Here is a 20775-nt window from a genome sequence, read left to right as displayed (position 1 = left end):
TCACTTTTTGTGTAATTGGGCTTTCCTTGTGGCTCAACTGGTAAAGAATCTGTCTGCAGTGCCGGAGACCTGGGTTGGTTGGGAAGATCCCTGGAGAAGGGAAAGGCTGCCCACTCCAGTGTTCTGGCCTGGAGAAGTCCATGGACTCTATAGTCCGTGGGGTCACAAAGAGTCGGACACGACTGACTTGCACTTGACTTTTGTGTAAGTGTGTCTCCCCACTGAGCTGGGGGCTCCTGAGGGTGTCTGCTCTGGTTGTGTACCCCCTGCCCGCGTGGGCCTGGCACCGAGCTGGCGCCCACAGGGAGGCTTTGTGGATGCGTAAGAGAGGCCCTGGTCAGGATCTGGGGCCAGGGGAGCTCTGAGGGAAACACCAGCCTGGTAGGGTGCTCTGCTCTATTTCAGGACAGCCCAGAAATAGCTGAATTCTGTCACTGCGAGGGCCACCGGCAGGCTGCGGTGGGTGGAGAGGCCTCGCCCTGCCTCTCTGGGGTTTGGATGTCTAATTGTATATCTTAAAGCTAAAAACGAAACTCCCCTGCAAACCCAGTCTCTGTAATTACCTGTCCCTGGCAGCGTGGACTCAAACCCTGAAACCTCAGGCGAGGGAGGTTCGGGGCCATCTTTGTCTCTTACAAGGGGCTGCCCAGTCCTGCCAGGAGGACGAGTGTTGGCCCAGGCCTTGAATCAGGTAGGTGGGCATCAAATCCTTTAGGCTTTTGACCAGCCCTTCTAACCTCACAGGGCTTCCCTGGTGGCTCAGACATGGTAAGGTATCTGCCTGCAATGTAGGAGACCCACGTTCAATCCCTGGGTTGGGAAGATCCCCTGGAGAAGGGAATGGCTACCCACTCCAGTATTCTTGCCTGGGAAATCCCATGGACAGAGGAACCTGGCGGGCTGTAGTCCATGGGGTCACAGAGGTGGACACAACTGAATGACTAACACTTTCACTGTTTTTCTAACCTCAGACACTTTTCTCATTTTTCAATTTCAAGTTCAATTACAGAAACAATTCTCAGAGAGACATGAAGACAGTGGCCCTGCAGTCCCTCACTCCACATTAGCCAAACCCGGCCCGAGCTCCCTCCTTCCTGCAGCCACTGTCCCTTCCTGCCCCTTTGCAGGTGGAGCGGGCCGCTCAGTTTGGGAACCCACAGCCTAGGGCTCTCGATGGTGTCCTCTTTGGGTTTGGCTCCGTCATCTTTACATTCCAGTCCTCAGCCCGTTCTAAGCCACGTTAGCAGGGGAAGCAGGGTGGGTGAGAGGATGCACAGTCCTGTGAGTGTGTTATTTTTTTCCTTTTAAAAATTTATTTGACTGCACTGGATCTTAGTCACGGCCCTTAAACTCTTAGTCGCGGCACATGGGATCTAGTTCTTTGACCAGGGATCGAACCCAGGCCCCTGCATTGAGAGTATGGAGTCTTAGCCACCAGACACCAGGGAAGCCTCCCAGCCCTGTGTGTTCTTAATGAGCATCTTCTGGATGATTTTTCGTCATAGAAGCTCACTTGTAATTTTTTCATGCTCTCCCTGTTCCCCCACGTCCTGCTCACCGCACCTGGGGAGTCGGGAATGTGTGCAGAGATCCACATTGCCCGCAGAGGCCCCATCCCCGCCCCCGCCCCTTGGGCCACAGTCCATCGACTCATGGCTGGTGTCAGGCGGTGCTCAGCTTTCAGCATCCTGGTTACCTTCAGGGCCCTTGGCAGCCCCGAAGAGGGGCCCTTGCTATTCCTGGGGCCGTGGTGCCTTCTTGGCCCATGGCCTCCCTAAACGTGCCAGGCAGATTCCCACCTCAGGGCCTTTGCACTGACTGTCCCTCATTCCTGGATTCTTCCCTCAGGTGTCTGCATCGTCGTCACTGTCTCACCTCCTTCAGCTTTTTTGCTCAGGTGTCCCCTTCCCATCAACACCTTTCCTGGCCGTCTTGCCCTCAGGCTCCTTCCTCCACAGCACTTCCCACTGTCTGCTGTGTTTTTGCCTCATTTCGTCTGCCTCCTACCTACTGCCAAACTGTAAGCCCCTTGAAGGCAGAATTTTTTTGTTTTGTTCACTGTTTATGTTCTTAGGTCCTTCAGGAGTACCTGACACCTAGTAAGTGCTTCATGAGAGTTTCTTCTTCAGTGAATCAAGCCCTGAGATTTCCTTAAACCTGGCTAAACTCAGCTCCCACCTAGGGCTCCTGGTCCTCTGCTTGGCATCTTAATTCCTGCTTTTTTTTTTAATGCCCCCATCCCCACCCTGAGTCTATATTCATCTCCCCCCATTATCCCTGGCTGTGCCGTCCCTGGTTCTGGACACAGATGGGCCCCGAGTCAGGACCGAGCTCTGCTCCTCACTGCTCTGTGACTGGGTTTCTCAGCCTTTCTGAGCCTCATTTTCCTCATCTCTGAAGTGGGCCATTGTAACAGCCAGTGCTGAAGAGTTCTGGGCAGCACACAGTAGGCCCTCAGGGAGTGGCTGCTGCTGGGGTGCTTGTTTTATCCTTGCCATGACCTCCCGGGGTGCGCCAGGGCGAGGCCCCGCGCTGCTTCCGTGGGAGTGGCGGGACTTAATAGTGTGTGTTTAGAGCCCTGTGGAAACACGAGGGAGGCGCGGGACTGATCCCGTGAGCCCTGCCCCGGCCCACCTTCCCACAGCGGGAGAGGAAGCCGCCTGTCACCCGAGCCTGGGAGGGGTCCCCGAGGCTTTCTCTGGCCAGGCCTGCGGGAACTACGGTCAGGGAGGCTTCCTGGCCCGGCGTTCCCATGGCAGACTCACAAAAGGGAAGGGAGAGAACGCACAATTCGATACCGGCTTTCATTCCCAGACACTAATCCTGATTCCTCTGGGTGTTTCAACACGCCCGGCACTGTGAGCTTCCTCTTCAGACTGCAGCAGCTGCTGCCACTCCTGGGCTGGCTCAGGCTAGTGGAAGGGCTGGCGGGGGTTGAGGGTCTGCTCTGGCACCCTGGCTGCCCCCTAGCTTTCCCTGCTTTCAGGCTTGGGGCCTCTGCCTGATGGGAAGCGGTCTGGTCTTTGTGCCCCTCCACCCACCTCCTCCGGGCTGCCCTCAGCCCGGAATCCATCGTGGCAAGACCGAGGCACCGTCAGGGGGAAGGCTCAAGCGTTCTCACCACGGTCCAGCATGACCTAACCCTGCTCCCTCCACTGCCTCATCCCCTCTGCTCCCCTCCCCAGTCCCATTCAGCCCCTGAACCCCCACGCTGCTTCTCCAAGTTTGTTTCTACCTCAGGGCCTTTGCACTTGCTGTTCATGCGTCAGGACGGCTTTTCCCCCAGCCTTTGCTCAGCCCACACCCTCACTTCACTGCAGACCTTGATCAGACATCACTGCCACAGGGCTTATACCCCCTGCCCAGAGGAGCAGCTTCCCGCTTCTCATCTCAGTCCAGTACTCCCCACCCACCTTCCCTGTTCTCTGTGCCCCATTTTCCTCTCTACTTGAACTACCATGCTTTTGTTTTGGTTTCGGTAACTTGTTCTTTGAGCTGCAATTCACAAACCACACAGTTCACCCATTTAAAGTTTTTAGTATATTCACAGAGTTGTGGCTGTCACCACAGTCAAGTTTAGACTGTTTTCATCACCCTGAAAAGAAACTCCATACCCATTAGCAGTTATTCCCATTTTTTCCCCCAACTCCCCCATCTGGCGGTCATCAGTCTTTCTGTCTCTTATGAGTCTGCCTCTTCTGGACATTTCTTAGAGACTGAATCATGCAGTGTATGCTCTTTGGGACTGGCTTCTCTCACTAAGCAGAATGTTTTCAAGGGTGGTTCACACTGCAGCGTGTTTAGGCGCTCCTTGGACTGCTGAATAGCCTTCCGCTGTTTGGATGTATCACACTTTATGTATCCATTCACCAGTTGCTGGACATCTGGTTTGCTTTCACTTTTTTGAATAATGCTGCTGTGTACATCTGTGTACAAATTTTCGTATGGACATATGTTTCATTTCTCTTGGCTTTATACCTAGGAGTAGAATTGCTGAGTCATATGGTAATTGTAGTTTAACCACTTGAGGAACTGCCAGACTGTCTTCCAAAGTAGCTGCACCATTTTACACTCCTGCCAGCAGTGCACGAGTGTTCCAGTTTCCCCACATCCTCATCGACACTGGCTATTACCCGCCTTGATTACAGCTGTTCTGGTCAGTGTGAAGTGGTCGCTTGTTAGAGTTTTGACTTGTGTTTCTCTGATAGTTACTGATGTTGAGCATCTTCTCCTGTGTTTATTGGCCATTTGTATATCTTCTTTGGAGAAATGTCTATCTGCCTATTTTTAAATTGGGTTATCTGTCTTTATTTTTGAGTTGTAAGAGCTCTTTATATACTCAGGTCCTTTATATACATGATTTGCAAATATTTTCTCTTGTTCTGTGGGTGTCTTTGCACTGTTTTGATGGTGTTCTTTGAATCACAGAGTTTTTTAATTTTTGTGAAGTTCGGTATATCTATGTTTTTATCTTACTGTTTGCACTTTTGGTGTCATAGCTAAGAAAATGTTGGCTCATCACAGATCATGAAGCATTACCCCTATGTTTTCTTCTAAGAATTTTATAGTTTTTTGCTCTTCAACTTAGGCCTTTGATTCATTTTGAGTTAATTGTTGTACGTGGGGTGAAAAATGGGTCCTACTTCATTCTTTTGAATGTGAATATCAGTTGTCCCAGCAACTTTTGTTAAAAAGGCTATTCTCTCTCCCATTTGTACCTTTGTTAAAATTAATTTACCATAAATGTGAAGATTTGTTTCTGGACTCGCAATTCTATTCCTTGAATCTTTGTATCCATCCTTACACCAGAATCACACTTTCTTAATTATTGTAGCTTTGTAGAATTTTTGCAGTCAAGACATGTGAATACTTTACTTATGTTCAAGATTGTTTTGATTATTCTGGTCCCTTGAGTTTCTAAGGTTTAGGATCAACTTTTCAATTTTCGGTGGCAAAGTCATCTGAGATTTTGATAGGGATTGTATTGAATTTTTAGACCAATTTGGGAGTACTGTCATCTTAACAAGATTAAATCTTTCTGTCCACGACTATGGGATGTCTTTCCATTTACTTAGATATTCTCGAATGTCTTTCAGTAAGGTATTGATAGTTTGTAGTTTTGCAGAGCATATGTTTTATACTTCTTTTGTTAAATTTATTCTTTTTGATACTGTTGTAAATGAAACTCTTTCATTTCATTGTGGATGTCCACTAGTATACAGGAGGTCATTGATTTTTGTATATTGACCTTGTATTCTGCAACCTGGCTGAACTCATGTATTCTAATAGGTAGAGGCTTCCTTCGGATTTTCTGCATAGCAGATCAAGTCACCTGCCAGTAGAGGTAGTTTTTGTTCTTCCTTCCAGCAAAATGTAAGCTGGTCACTGCTGCGGTCCCAGTGCACAGAGCGGGCTGACACGCAGTCGGTGACAATTATGTGATGAATGAAGGAGGAGGGCTGCCATGGTGGATGCTCTGGCCTGGGGCCCCCACTTCTCCTGGGGCACCTGCTTCCTGCCCTTTGTCCACCAGGGGTTTGGGAACTCTCCCTTCCTCTCCCCCTCCTCTCGAGCCCTGACCTTTTCTATCTGTCCCCAGTCTGTTGGGGTTGCTGGAGCTCACCTTCTTAACAAGGTCAGAGCATCTTGGTGATTGAGTGCCCCTAGACTCCAGCGTCTTCATCAGACAAGACGTGTCTCAGGGGGCCTCCCTAGGCCTGGCCCTTGCTGGGCACACCTCCCTGAATGCTCTCAGGTGCCTGCGATGAGTGGCTCCTGTGCCTGTTTCACCGATGCCGATGCTGAGGTTGGGCCCAGCCTGAGCTGCACAGTGTGAGGTTGTGAGCCCGGGTCTGCCTGGCTGAGTTGTGTTGCTTCCATCACAGCCCTGGCAGGACGTGGGGAAGCCTTGGTCCCATCCTCAAAGCCTCGTGTGGCCAGAAGGGAGCTCCTCATAGAGGCTTGGCTCGGGGGCCTTCATTGGCTAAGAACCCAAGAGTATGTTCGTTTCCCACTCATGCAGTTCCCTCTGCTGGGAACTGTCTCCCCCACCGGCTACTCCCCTTCTCTGCATTCGGGTCTGCGCCTGAATGCCGTCTCTGCAGCTAGTAACCTTCCTAGCTGACTCACCCTTTCCCCCACCCTGTCCTGGTGACACTGAGTCATCACTGGGGTGACTGTCAAATGTCAAGTCTGTGAATCCAGTCCACTGCAGTGTCCAGCACCGGCACATACTTGGGACTCAGAGACCCAGATAGATGCCTCGGGGACCAAGCATGTTGCAGCTGGCCCCACGACCCTCGTGGGTTCCACGTGCCAGCCTCTCCCAAGCCGCTGACCCGTGAACCAAGACGATGGCTGGGCACTCTGACCCTGTAATTGGCCAGCCCTAAGCTCGGATCCTGCTTTGCCCGTCTCTGGGGGGAGCCTCAGTGCCCTCAACTGTACAGAATGGGTGGCACAGAGTCTGTCTCCTTCCAGAGTTGCCGGGGGAAGCAAGTGTTCAGGAGATGCTCAACCTGTGCTGACCCTATGCCCTCGGGCCCCAATCTGGCCGCTAACCCGAGCCCCTCCAGTCTCCAGGGGGTGGAGCGGTCACTTCCTCAGCTGTCTGCTCAGCCGTTCCTGTTAGGTGGGATGAGGCTGGAGATAATGTCTCTCACGTGGGCCCCTCCCTTCCTGAGCACATCCTGCCCTGTGAGGGGGTGGGGGGACCTCAGCTCCTTCACGGGAGAAGTCACCACTACTTGCACCAGCCCCCGCCCCGATCTCCACCTCCAGGGCCGCCGCAGCTGGAGAGGCTGGGGGCACCGCTCCTGCTGGCCCCGCTCACCACCCCCCCCACCCCCGGCACAAGGCACCTCCCCAGTGGCGGGGGCGGGGGTGCGGAACTGGCGGGAGGGTGCTTGGTCATGCTCCCCAGGCCCAGGAGGAGCTCCAGGAGCTGGAAAGCCAGCTTGTCCCCCCCTACCCCCGACCCAGTGGGGAGGACACGCCTGTGGCACAGAGCCAGGCGGCTTGGGTTCAAGTCCCTGTTCTGCTCTGCTCGTGGTGGGCCTTGGGCTGAAGTCTTAGCCCCAGAGGTCCCGTTTTCTTTGAATGTGGGCTTGGACTACTGACGGTAGCTGCTGCAGACAGTTGCTGGGAGGGTTAGCGTGACCGTGGATCGCCAGCGCTTGGAGCAGGCTCCAGTGGCTTTGGACGGTGCCTGGCACGTAGGAAGTGTGCTGAGTTTGCTATTGTTGCTGTTGTTACTCTTATCGTCGCTGTTACTGCTGGTGAAGAAGGGGGCTCTGGAGCCAGGCAGCACTGGGCTGAGGGCACAGCTGCTTCCTGGCTGGGTGATGCTGCGCAGTTTATCTAGCCTCAGTTTCTTCATCTGTGAAAAGGGCTGGCAGTCCATCCCGGGAACACCTTTGTGAGGCTCACTCGAGATGGCCAGCGGCAGTCCAGTGGGAGGGGGGACATGGCAGCCAAAGGAGGCCTCAGAACAAGGTGGGGGCTGGGGGGCAGGCAGTGCTGGAAACACACAGCTGCCCCCTCCCCGCCGGCCGCCCAGCCTGCTCTCACCCTCGCTTGCCTTGTGGGGTTTTTTTCCCCCTTTTTATCTTGTTTTTGTTGTTTTTATCACACTTCCACAAGCAGATTCTTGTTACGAAAATGCAGTCACTTTGTGATACAAAGTGAAAAGTGAGAGCTCCCCACCCATCCCCGCAGGAGGCAGGGCCCTCACCTCCCTGAACGTGGACCCCCACCCCTTGTGCCCGCAGGGAGGAGGTGCAGGAGAACTGCGTGCGGTGGCGGAAGAGGTTCACCTTCGTGTGTAAGATGAGCGCCAACCCGGCCACCGGCCTGCTCGACCCCTGCATCTTCCGTGTGTCTGTGCGCAAGGTGAGGCCGGCGGGGGCTGCCAGGACCACCTGGCTGGTGCCTCCAGGCCCATCCCCTGAGTCAGGCTACCTCATTTCCTGTCCTCCTCCCCTGCGGGTCAGGTGGGGAGGGGGGCGGAGAGGATTGGGAAGACCCGTGAGGTCACTGGGATTCCCTAGCCATCCTCATCCCCGTGTCTGTTTCCCTTGCAGGAGCTGAAAGGTGGAAAGGCTTATTCCAAGGTAAGCTGGGCCAGGTGAAGGGGCAGCGGGGTGGGACAGGATGGGACAGGCATGAGAGAAGCTCTAAGAAAACAGAAGATGCCCTGCCATCTATGAGATGTATTGGTTTTTGGAAATATCTTTATTGACAGCCTCTGCATTTAATGTAAAGGCAGCAGATGCTCATTGCAGCACAGATGGTAGAGGGCTTCCCACCATGTGCCTCCTCCTCACACCCTTCCAGACCTCTTAAGAAAACAAAAATGCCTGAAGCGGGGGACTTCCCTGGTGGTCCAGTGGCTAAGACTCCACACTCCCAGTGCAAGGGGCCCAGGTTCGATCCCTGTTCAGGGAACTAGATCCCACATGCCTCAACTAAGATCCAGTAAAGCCAAATCAATCAATAAATACTTTTAAAAAGAAGCAGCAGAAGAAAAATGCATGAACTATCTCATACAGAGCAGTGAATAAAACACGTGCACGTGGTTTAGAGGATCATGCGAGGAGCCCCACGGGGGTACCTGAGCACACGCGGGTGAATGTGGTTTAGAGGATCATGCGAGGAGCCCCATGGGGGTACCTGAGCACACGCGGGTGAATGTGGTTTAGAGGGTCATACGAGGAGCCCCCATGGGGGTACCTGAGCACACGCAGGTGATGGGATTTTTAAATTCACTAGAGGGACTTGTCCTACAGATTCTGAAACCTTTTTTTTTTAACTACCCAGTACAGCGCGGGCATGTTTTTGTGTCATCACAAGTTTCCTTTTGCTTTCTAACAGTGGAGGGTCCCCTTGTCTGGCTGGGTGAAGGGGGCTCAGTCACCCCCGTGGCTGCACGTCTGTGTGGTGGGCAGGTTTCCCCTCGCCCACAGACACTTTAGGCCTTCCATTTAAAGCCTTTTCCACTGGGGAAAGTGGGGGAAGATGGCTCTGGAAGGGTTACCTCTGGCTTTGAGTCAGCCTGCTCTGCCCTGAGCCCTCCTTCTTGTGGGGCCTCTCGCCCACCCTCTGGGGCCCGGGGAGGCACCCAGCAGCAGGGAGGTGGGCTCAGTCAGTCCAGAGGAGACATGCCTTTGTCTCACCTCACCCTGCATGAAGAGCCTGAGGCAGGCAATAAGCGGGGTGAGTCCCTTCCTACCGACCAGAGCTCAGGAAGTTCAGTGGACATGGCCGTGCCCTGCGCCCTGTCCCGGGTGCCAACACCCTGCCCAGAAGCAGAGGGCAGGGTGGCTAGAACCGGGCTGCAGAAGGTGCTCTTAGAGTGGGGATTTCTCCTCCTGGTGGCGCACATGGGAGAAGGACAGCCAGGGAAGAAAAGGCCAGCAAACGGCAGGAGCACCCACCTCCCTCCCCCTTCCCCCCCAAACCTGCTGTGTCACCTGTCAGGCCTCCCAGGCCCTTCCCTTCCGTCACAGGCTCGTGTGTGTGTGCTAAGTCATTTTAGTCATGTCCTACTCTGCAGCCCCACGGACTGTAGCCCACCAGGGTTCTCTGTCCATGGGTTTCTCCAGGCAAGCATAATACTGGAGTGGGTTGCCATGCCCTCCTCCAGGGGATCCTCCCCACCCAGGGACTGAACTTGTGTCTCTTAGGTCTCTTGCATTGAAAGGTGGGTTCTTTACCACTGGACCACCTGGGAAGTCCCACCACAGGCTCAGGTCCCTTTAATCAGAGGAAGAAACTGAGGCCCAGAAAGGTGGGGAGATCTGACACTAATCAGGCCTCATTTCAGTCCTGGCTCTGCCGGATAAGGTGTGTGAGCCCCTGAACAGGTCACTTGCCTGCTCTGAGCCTTAGTTTCTGGGTCTGAAGCATGCACCCTCCATTCTACAGTAGAGACTTGCGTGCAGCAGGTGCTCAATGAATGTCCCCGCTTAGCTTGATTTGTCCTCCAGGTCCCTAAACCCAGCACCCACCCCCCGCACCCCAGCCTCCAGGTCTGGCAGATGTGGCTTCCGTCCAGGAGGCCTTCTTAGCTCATCCACCCTGTTCTTCCACTTTCTTACTTCCCTCCCCACCCCGGGCTCCCCTCTGCATCTCGTGACAGCTCGAGGTTCCCACTGGCCCTTGGCTCCCACCCTCACCAGGGTCTCCCGCCCGCCCAGCAGAATGCCCTCCACCCATCCATCCACCCACCCCAGCGCCAAGTTCCCACGGGCCTGGCCTCCCCTCCTGCCTGCTGGCTCGGTGGCTCCCACAGCACGGCCTTGTTTCCCCGGGAACACTGCGTCTGTGTCGCAGACAACAATGTCCTTTCATCTCGGGCGCTGCCCTGGTGCACGCCGGGACGCGGCACAAAGGGTGCTTTGTGCAGCCTGGGGATGTGAGCTCCTGGCTTTGCCACGTGGAGCCTCCAGCCGGGGCCCATGTCCTTGGGTGCTGGTTATGCAACAGTCCGTCGGGGCTGCGGGGCGGGTCCAGGGCTCCAGCCCCCACCGCCGCCGGCCCAGCTCACCCTTGGGCCACCAGCGCTGCTCTCACACTCCCCTCAGCCTCCCACCCTCTCCTCTGTCCCCCGCTTAGCTGGGCTTCGCGGACTTGAACCTGGCGGAGTTTGCAGGCTCGGGCTCCACGGTGCGCTGCTGCCTGCTGGAGGGCTACGACACGAAGAACACTCGACAGGACAACTCCATCCTCAAGGTACGGGGGGCTCTGGGCCTTGTCTGCCCCTCCCACCCAGGGGCAGGGGAAGGGCGGACCACCTCCCTGTCAGAGTCCCCTGGGGAGTTGCGAAGAACACAGGTTCTCATCCCAGATGGGCAGCGAGAGACGCTGGGAAGACGTGGGCCCTGGGGTCAGGAAACCCCCCTTGGAGGCCTGACTCAGCCACTGGCCTCAGTTTTGCCCTCCATAATTGGGCCTCAGGGAGTGGACCCCGACAGTCTCTTGCAGTGAGACCAGCACCCCTTATCTCGTGGTGCCCGACCACAGCCTGGCAGGGAGTGGTGTCTCTTCCTGACCCCACTTTTGCACAGGGCTCCACCTTCGGGTGGTCATCCACCCAAAGACACAGCAAAGCTGGCACCTGACCCTGCAGCCCAGCTCCTAATCACTGCCGTGCATGATGCGAGGCCACCTGAGCTCCAGAGCACCGGGGTGTGGACGGACCTGCCGTCCCTGCACCTGGCAGACCTGGGCAGCTGCCCCGAGGGCCCAGCCATGTGAAGGTTTCCAGTGGCCAGCGCAGCACCCTCCCCCCGGGCAGCTGCCTCCTGAACTCCTGGGGACAGAGATATCGGGGCATCCGCTGCCAGCGCACCTCTCTTCCTTGTCTCCACACTCTTCCACCTGGCTGAGAAAACAGTCTTGTCTTAACCACAGCCCTGTGAGCTGACCCAGTGGGAGCGTGCTGCGTCTGGCAGAGCTGGGTAGGAGGTGGTAGGCAAGGGCGCTGGGGCCTCTTGGACTTTTTGCAGAAGCCAGAGGCTCCTGGAAAGGTCCAGGCTAGCTCTTGTGAGAGCCAGGGCCTCAGTGCATCCTCAGACCAGATCAAGGGGGCCTCGGGTCCAAGGCCAGCTCCCCCACTCCTGTCTGCAGGACCTTGGACAGTCATTTATTTCCCCTGATTCTGAGTCTCAGTTCCTGTGTCTACAGCCTGAGGCCACCACGTACGTGGCAGGTTGCTATCACAGCCAAATGAAATAACCCATTAAAAATCTCAGCCTCACCCCATTGTTGTCGGAAGTGTCTCTAGGATTCTCTTTCTCACCCCATCACCTGTCACTTTATCCTAGCCCCGATTCGGGGACCCAAATCTTGCCTTGTTTGAACCATTGCCGAACTCTTTGCCTAAGTGGATGTTAAACATTTCTAATGACTTCTTGCTTTGCTTTATTCAACAAACTTTCACACACCCCTGCCCTCTGTGTTGGACTCTAGGAACCCCTATGCTGTGTCAGGCTGGGTGGGCCCCTCCCTACCGGGTAGGCCTCAAGAGCTCCTCTTCCACCTGCCTCGCCCGCTCTGGGGGCCGTGAGGATGGAGAGTGTCTGCAGCCTCGCCCTTGAGGGTCCCACAGTCTAGTCGCTGTTCTGAAATGACAGTAGCTGACTCATTGCTCACTCACTCCATGCCAGGCGCCCCAGGCATCCTCTGCCATCCCACGAGGCAGCTGTTAGGATCAGTTTTGTCCTCTGCACGAGAAAACTGGGCTTCAGTGAAGTTTGGTGGTGTCACCAGGGCCAGCAAGTGACAGAGATGGGATCAGAGTCCAAGCTCATCTGAAGCCAGAGCATGGGGTCCAGGCACCTGTGGGGGAGCTGGGAGGGTTGAACGGGGCGTGGCTCATCTCCCTGGCTTTTGCACAGGTCACCATTGGAATGTTCCTGCTCTCGGGAGACCCCTGCTTCAAGACGTGAGTGCTGGTGCAGGCTGCCTGAGGGGTGGGGGCTGTCCTGGACATTGTGGGGGGAGGGGCAGGGGCTCTTCCCTCCTCCAGGCTCGTGGGGTCCCCTGTCTTCTCCTGACCCCAAGCTGGGGCACCCCAGTCACACCTCTCTCTGTTTTCCCAAGGCCGCCGTCCACCGCCAAGTCCATCTCCATTCCAGGCCAGGATTCCTCCCTGCAGCTGACGTGTAAGGGTGGCGGGACCAGCCGTGGTGGCAGCAGCAACTCCCTGACAGGGTCCCGGCCCCCCAAGGCCCGGCCCACCATCCTCAGCTCAGGTACCGTTCCCCACCTGCCCTCCGCACCCCTCCTGGGACGAAGGCTTTCACCTCCCCCGGTCCCTAGGTCCCAATGGGGGACACTTGCTGAGAAGAGAAAGCCAGTGCGGTGGTATTCACCTACCCTTGCTTCCGTCGGGTGGGCATCTGCGCCCCTCCCATGACCCAGGCTCTGCCTGGCCCCAGAATCACAGCAGCACCCTGGACCAAGACGGATCAGGTCGCTGGCCTCGTGGCTCTCCGGGTCGAGCAGGAGAGACAGGGGTCAGTGAACAATAAATACATCAAACGTTTGTCCGCCTAGAACTGTGATGAGAGCTGGGAGAGAGATGTAGAAGGTGTCCGCCTGGGGACGACCAGGGAAAGCTTCCTGAAGGGATTTCATTTGAGCTGAATCTGGGGTGTATTGTGCTGTGTTCCTGGCAGAGGGACCTGCTAGGAGCTCTTGTTCTGCTCCTTGCTGTGTGACCCTGACCGGCTGTTTTACCTCTCAGGCCTTAGCATCATCCTCTGCAAAGGGGGATCAGCAGTAGTAACCACATCCGGGTTGCTCTGGGGATGAACTGAGAAAACGTGTGTGCCTTTCCTGGCACCTGGGTCGTCCTCTCTATTTCCCAGCACGTTTCCATTAAATTATCATTATTACTAATGTTATGAAAAATGCAAATGAGCCTGAATCCCTAGAGGATTGGGTGTGGCAATTAAGAGGGAAAGGAGCCCAGTGCTGTAAGGGATGAAGTAGGCCCTCTCCTGACAAAGCTTGAGCCTTGGCTCCTACACCCCGTCCCTGGGGGTGAGCTCAGAGCTGGGAGGTGGACAACCACCAAGCCGATCAGTAAGCAGGGTGGCACATGGTGGCCCTAACCTGTGCCACAAGAGCAGTGAGGGCACGGGGCCTCAGACCCTGTTTTCTGGGTGATTCTGCCCCCAGGGCTAGGAGCCGAGAGGGACCCTCTGACCCTGAGGGCCAGCTTTCCTGCCCTCCCCTTTTTTCCTGCACACCAGCCAGGTGGGACCCAGAGCAGAAATCTGGGCTTCTCCCCTGCCTCAGCCGGAGGGCTGCATGCAGGAATGGGGGCTCCCCAGCTCCACTGCTCTCTCCAGCTTCAGGGTGGGGGTCCTCAGAGGAGCGATCTGGGGACCAGGGCACCCCAGCACATGTGGTGCCTTTTGTGTAAGAAGAGAGATGCTTCTCCCGCATAGGGTGGGAATTTGAGGTCTACAAGCCTCTCTCTTCCTGCAGCCCCTCAGAGGCAGAGAACCTGTCGGGACTTAAAAAGTCTTGTGGCTTTGGGTGGGGACACAGGCAGGCCTAGGGTCCAGGCTGTGACCTGGGTGTGCTCATATCAGAAGAGGATGGAAGAGTCATTGCTTCCCACGTGGACCAGAAGGACTGGTCGGTGGCTGGGTGTTCTCTGAGCCCTAGGCAGACCCTGCTTGGTTCCCTGTATTTCCTGCTGCCAGTGCCTAAAAGTGTGTTCCCCACCCTTATTTACTACACTCCAGTTACACAGACTCCAGCTCACTGAAGCCTCAGGGCCTTTGCCGATGCTGGTCCCTGGGTCTAGAAGGCCTTTTTTCTGATGCCTTACCTAGCCTGCTCCCTGCCAAACATTCTGAAGGTCACTCATTAAGGCCACCTCCTCAGAGAAGCCTTCCCTGATTTCAGATTGGATTTCAGACCCAACCTCCCCTCATACGCTCCCTGCTGTGGGCCATTTGCCAGTTATGCTTAATCGTGGGTCCTTTTTGTCCTGTGTTCTTCCTTCCCACCACTGGGTGTCTGTGACACCCTGTCTCCTGTCCCCTGGCAACCCAGTAGAGCGCCCCCCAGATATTTGTGGAATGAAGGAATGACCCTGGGCTCAAGTGCTGACCTGTAGCTCAGGACAGGTTGCTGCCCCCTTGAACCATCTCTTAAGAGTTTTTCCATCTCTTAAGTGGAAATACATAGTGTGCCCCCCCACCCCACCCCCACCCCGCCACATTCAGTGAGAGGACTAGTGAGAAGCGAGCATACTGGTCACCCCTGCCCCCCCCGGCTTCCAGGGGTGCCGGAGGAGCCAGACCAGAGCCTGTCCAGCCCGGAGGAGGTGTTCCACTCTGGCCACTCCCGCAACTCCAGCTACGCCAGCCAGCAGTCCAAGATCTCGGGTGAGTGCCCACCCACCCTCCCGGTGCCCTTGGCCTCCCAGCCTCCCCAGCCCCACCTCCATCATGACCTGTACCCCCACCGCCCAGCAGGCTACAGCACAGAGCAGTCGCGCTCCTCCAGCCTCTCGGACCTGACACACCGCCGGAACACGTCCACCAGCAGCAGCGCCTCGGGCGGCCTCAGCATGGCCGTGGAGGGGCCTGAAGGCAGCGAACGTGAGCACCGGCCCCCCGAGAAGCCGCCGCGGCCGCCCCGGCCTCCGCATCTGTCAGACCGCTCGTTCCGGTAGGTCTCACCGTAAGTGCTGCTAGAGAGCAGAGCCCTCCGGTGGCTCCGGGAACCTCTGCTCCTCCACCTGTAACACAGGGACAACTGGGTCCTGGCGTCGTTGGGCGCGTGGCCGTCGGACCAGCTGATGCTCCACACTGGCCTGGTGCGCATGCTCAGTGGGTGGATGCTGCGGGTGGTCTAGCATACCCTGGGGCCTGCCTGCTTCCCTGCTCTGTGGCCTCTCGGAGGCTGGCACTTAACCTCCCAGGGCCTCCGCGGCCTCCTCTCTAAAACCAGGTTGCAGCAGCATCCGCACCGTAGGGTTGATGTGACGGTTCAATGAACACAGTCTGGACCAGCTTCCACGTGCACTCGGAGGGTCCTGAGTGCGGTGGACGGGGACTGGGTCCTATGGTCGTATGACTGTCCTGACTCCCGCCCCACCCCAGGAGGAAGAAGGACTCAGTGGAGAGCCACCCGACCTGGGTGGATGACACGCGCATTGATGCTGATGACATCGTAGAGAAGATCATGCAGAGCCAGGACTTCACGGAAGGGAGCAATACCGAGGGTGAGCTGCCAGCACAGGCGGGATGTGGGGGTTGGTGCCCGGGGTGAGCAGCCAGCACTGACGGGCACAGTGCCTGGGGGCTCCCTGGCTTCGCTGCCCCATTCAGCTTCTATCTTCCCCTGTGTCCCCACAGACAGCAACCTCCGGCTGTTCGTGAGCCGCGATGGCACCACCACCCTGAGTGGTATCCAGCTGGCCAACAGGTAGGCGGGGGAAGGTTCTGGGCCCCCATGGTGAGAGCATATGGCTTCTGCAGCCCACTGACCTAGCTTTGAATGCCAGCTCTTGTCCGTGTGACTTCGGGCCAGTCATGTCTGTCTGAGCCTCGGTTTCTCCGTCTGTCAAATGATGTGGATCACACCACCTCACCCGGAAACCTGGGACGAACACCCCAGGGTTGGTTTGGGAGGGTTCCGAGGAACGTTGGAAAATGCTTGGCACAGGGCTTGCCACACAGCAGGGGCTTCATACATCTTTATTTTGGATTCCACTTTTCTTTCCCTTCCTCCTGGGCCTAGGAGCTCCTAAAAAATGATGATGATGACTCATGTATCTATTAAATGAATAGTTACTGCGCACCAGCTACGTTTCATGGTTCTGAGCTAGGTGCCGGGGATACGGCAGTGAGCAACATAGATTTCTGCTTCATAATAGGCAAGCAGATGTGAGGATCAAACTTATGGCTTGAACTCTGCCAGTATATAGAGTATTCTCTAAATCATTCATTTACAGCATGCTGGTCTGTGTGTGTCAGGCTCAGTGAATGAATGAATGGAGGAGCTTACCACCTGCAGGGCTGTGCTGAAGCCTTTACTCCTGGTTCTTGTGGGCCAGATGGGAAAGTGGCCATTTAACACCTAGGCCAGAGGAGTCGGAGGCTTGGCTGGGCCACACTGGGGCCTCAGACCTGCCCTCTGGTGTTGCTCTGCTGACCCCTGCTGGCTGAGGTTCAAAATCGCAACTGCTATCTTTGCGTGGCCAAGGCAATGGCACCCCACTCCAGTACTCTTGCCTGGAAAATCCCATGGATGGAGGACCCTGGTGGGCTACAGTCCATGGGGTCACTCAGAGTCGGACACAACAGTGACTTCACTTTCACTTTTCACTCTCATGCATTGGAGAAGGAAATGGCAACCCACTCCAGTGTTCTTGCCTTGAGAATCCCAGGGACGGGGGAGCCTGGTGGGCTGCCGTCTATGGGGTCGCACAGAGTTGGACAGGACTGAAGCGACTTAGCAGCAGCAGTAGCAGGCTGTCCTTAGTGGGGTGGGCAAAAAGAAAACAGAGGGCACTTCTTAGGGCTTTGTGACATCCCTCTCCAGCCCCCTCTGAGGATGAGGAAACTGAGATTGAGCAAGGTCATTGCAGAGCTGTATACTGCGCCCCAAATGACTACAGCCCTGCCAGTGGGCCTGGCCTTGGTGGGGAGAAGAGCTGATCAAGCTTCCCGACCTCCTGCTGTACTTTCGGCAAGCCCCGTAATCTCTCTGAACTTCAGTTTCTTTATCTGTCAAGTGGGGCTTGCTGCAGATCCTCTCTGCCTGAATTGCTGTGAGGATGGGCACAGCACACCCCAGCATGTGAGCTGCTGGTACCCAGGGGGCCTTGGGCATGGTCTGTGCAAGCTCTGTGATCCCACAGGCTCAGGTATGTAACATCTGTGTTACCCTGGGCAGGTGACTCCTCTGAGACTCAATTTCTCTCTGCAAAATGGGGCCAGTTAACAGTGCTTGTGAAGTACCTCCCAGGGCTGGCCCAGAGGACCATCAGGGAGGACAAGCTGACCTGTTTCTCCCCACAGGGTCTCCTCTGGGGTCTACGAGCCAGTCGTGATTGAAAGCCATTGAGGAGCAGGTGCCCCGGCTGGAGAAGGGCCCTGCCTTCACGGGCATCCAGACCCACGTCATTCCACAAGGGACCTTCCCCTTCGGATCACCATCTGCGCTGCCTCTCATCTGTGCCTCCTCCATGCATTCCAGCCCCAAAGCATCATTCCATTGACCTCCCATCTATGCTGGGACGCTCATGGCCCACAAGGGCCCCGGGCACCACTGTGAATATTCTCCCCTGAACCACTAGAGGGCAGGACACATGGGCCCGTGAAGCAGGTGGGCAGAGACCCATGGCGGGCACTGCCCCTCTGAGACCCACCTGGGCCCTCGGCGAGGACATTCAGCAGTTCCTGCACATGCAGGGAGGCTGGTGGCCGAGGGGCCTCTTGTCCTGTGTCCCCATTCACTCCAGGAGCGCTGGCTCAGCCCTGGCAGGGCCTCGCTCCATTGCCCCCTTGTCCTTGGGGGGGCAGTTCACCCCCCGGAATCCTGCCACCATGGCCCTCTGACTGCTTAGTGCTTCAGCTGTCCCTCCCCTGCGTCCCGGGGGACCTGCTGGCGGCCTCCTCCCGGAAACCAAGACCTCAAACCCCACCCGCGCTCCAGATTGAGACCCCCCTTCCCCGCAGCGAATGTTCTCCTGCTGCCCTGGCAGCCTGCACTTTGCACATGCTTGTTTCCAGCACAGCACCCTGGCCCTTGCCTGCCCGTCCACTGAGCCCTTCCCAAGGATCCCTGGGCCCTGCCTGCCGTGCAGTCAGCAGCCCAGCCCTCACAGCCCGGCTGGAACGTGGCACTGCCCCTGCCCCTCCCTGCCCTTTCCAGTTGGCTCCAGTTCAGGCCTGAGCCCCCTGCTGAGAAAGATCTGAGCCTGAGCTGCGGTTCCCCTCTGCCCGGGGCTGGGTCCTGGGCAGCTGGCTTCCGTTAATGAAGCCAGGAAGGGTGCCTCCCAAGGCCCTGGAGGTCAGCAGCCCGGCTGGGCTGGGTTTGCCAAGCCAAGCGCCCTTTCTCTCCCCTCAGGCTCAGCTGGCCCAGGCCAGGGCCGATGCTGGAAAGGCAGATGGGCTGTAGCTGGACTGGCCCGGAGCTGGCTTCCTGGCCAGAAAAGCCTCAGCCAACCTCTGAAAACATGCCCTCTCTGGGCAAAGGAGGGCGGCGGGGGGCCGTCCATTAAGGGGGTTTTCCCGTGGGGAGCAGTCTGGCCCTGCCCCCGCCCCCACCCCTCGCTACACCCTCTGCTCTCAGCACTTTCCCCTGGCCTTGTCCTCGTTACTTGCTTGAAGGTGGGTTCTGGCTGCCCACCGGTCTCTGGACAGACTCCCCGACACTCTAATTTCCACTCATTTTGTATAAACCCAGCAGGCTGGTGTTTACGTAGCCCCATACCTTTTTCCTTTTCTTTGCTGGTTGTTTTTTTTTTCTTTTCTTTTTTCTTTCCTTCCTCCCTTTCATTTTCCTTTTTTAGAGTTCACAGTTTGGTATTTTCTCCTCCCCCAGGCGAGGGGAGGTGCTTCTGTTCTCCCCCTACCCGCTGGCTGGGTCCCAGCAGGGCTGGGGATCTGGGGTGGGGGTGGGGGGTGCCCTCCCCAGGCTGGGAGGGGTCCTTGCCTTCTGCCCCACTGGCAAGAATTGGACTTGGTCTTGGAACCTCCTGGCATTGGGACCAGAGCATTTCTAGGGTTTCTGTTGTTGTTTTTAATGCCCTAACCCTTTTAGAAAATGAATGTGAGAAGGTGCCTACCGAGGCAGGATGGAGCATTTGCTCTGGCTGGGGAAGGCTCTGGTCAGCTCTGCAGGTCCCTTCCTGCCCCACAGACACCTGGCACTTTAAAAGGGAGCTGGCCGCACTGTCTGCAGTTGAAGTGACCCCTAGAAGATGGGGGAACACTGTCCTTCCCTTCTGTATCTGCATGACCTCAGCCCAGTGAGGCGATGTATTCAGGGTGTTTTTAGGTCTGAGTCAACATTCTGGGGGCTTCAGGCATAAGATAGCTGGTTTTGGTGCCGTTGGGGAGAATTCCCCATACCAGGAACCCCAGCCCCACCCTAGGCGAGGTCTGAATTTGACAGTCATCCCAGAAGGAGACAGAGCCTGCCGCACCTTCCCATGCCAGGCCCTGGGCCAGGGTAACTGGATTAACAGAATTCGGCCACAACCAAATCAATGCTGGCTGGAGCTGGAGGCCTGGAGCCCCGGACCCCCAGCCTCATTCCCACGTGGAAGCCCTTTCTTCAACCCTCTGGTCCCCTCAAGCTCAGTGAATTCCCATTAGGTGCCCACATCTCTGGACTAAAAATCCTATATTTAGAAACAGACAGAATATATTAGAGATATTTTTGGAAAGGAATTGGTCTATGCAATGGCAGTTTGGAATCTTCTTGAAAGACAGTTTAATGTTTTTACTAGGAGGTTTAAAGAAAAGTCTACAATATTTTTAGGTCGTTTTTTTTTGTTTTTTGTTTTCTGGTCACCCCACAAACTGACCGCATGGCATGATCCGCCAAGATGGAGAATGCCATGGTCTCCTCTCTTTCGGGAGGTGAGCAGGGAGATGGGGGGAGGGGAGGTCTTTTTTTTTTTTTTTTTAACACCCCTCCTTTCGAACAGAATGTTACCACCACCACCCCCTGATTCAGTGGGCTGTGTTTGTATCTCCGTCCCAGCTTCTATTGTAGAAAATAACATTGTAAGGGAAAATCAGCCTAGTGTCAGTGTCTTGGTTGGGGGGGTTGGGGATTAAATGTTGCAGATTTTGTTATGGCATGTTGGTTCTTGCTTGTTTTACTGAGTTGAATCCCAGGTCACAGATGGCATCAGAAGGGAGCGAGATGACACTCTGGGGGTGGGAGAGACATCGGTGGCCAGGGTTCTTGGTTGTCCTGGCTGCAGTCATTACAATTATTATCACTGTTACTACTACACATTCATTGGGAGGAAACGTAGGCCCAGAAAGGGCAGTTTCTTGCCAACCTCACACTTAAAAGGTGGCAGCTCTGACCTCAGAGCCCAAGTTCTAACCTCCCCAGAGTTGGGTGGCCTCTAACAAGCACGCCTGAGGATTGATGACTGTGCCTCAGCTTTCGCAGCTGCAAGTGGGATTGTGGATCAAATTAGGAGGTGGGTATACAGCCCTCCCTAGGGAGCCTCACCCCCGCTGAGAGACGTTAAAAGAGTTTTCCCAGCCTCCCCAA

General features: G+C 56.1%; 1 protein-coding gene across 2 annotated transcripts in view; it reads left to right on the top strand.

Annotated features, from left to right (window-relative positions):
- Positions 1–20347, top strand: part of FAM102A (family with sequence similarity 102 member A) — a 36039-nt gene extending 15692 nt beyond the window's left edge. Inside the window, exons 2-11 of one of the 2 annotated variants that reach the window (XM_027556378.1) lie at positions 7770–7890; positions 8082–8111; positions 10615–10731; positions 12399–12445; positions 12604–12755; positions 14805–14909; positions 14997–15195; positions 15630–15751; positions 15885–15954; positions 17553–20347. In XM_027556378.1, the coding sequence (XP_027412179.1) occupies positions 7770–7890; positions 8082–8111; positions 10615–10731; positions 12399–12445; positions 12604–12755; positions 14805–14909; positions 14997–15195; positions 15630–15751; positions 15885–15954; positions 17553–17598 (1009 nt within the window). In that variant the 3' untranslated portion in view covers positions 17599–20347. The remainder of the gene's footprint in view (positions 1–7769; positions 7891–8081; positions 8112–10614; positions 10732–12398; positions 12446–12603; positions 12756–14804; positions 14910–14996; positions 15196–15629; positions 15752–15884; positions 15955–17552) is intronic. The other variant, XM_027556379.1, reaches the window with a different exon arrangement.
- Positions 20348–20775: the final 428 nt, after the last annotated feature.

Source organism: Bos indicus x Bos taurus, chromosome 11, assembly GCF_003369695.1.
Source record: "Bos indicus x Bos taurus breed Angus x Brahman F1 hybrid chromosome 11, Bos_hybrid_MaternalHap_v2.0, whole genome shotgun sequence".
Lineage (NCBI taxonomy): Eukaryota > Metazoa > Chordata > Mammalia > Artiodactyla > Bovidae > Bos > Bos indicus x Bos taurus.
The sequence above is the reverse complement of the archived record's forward strand: the minus strand, read 5'-3'. Positions and strand labels throughout refer to the sequence as shown.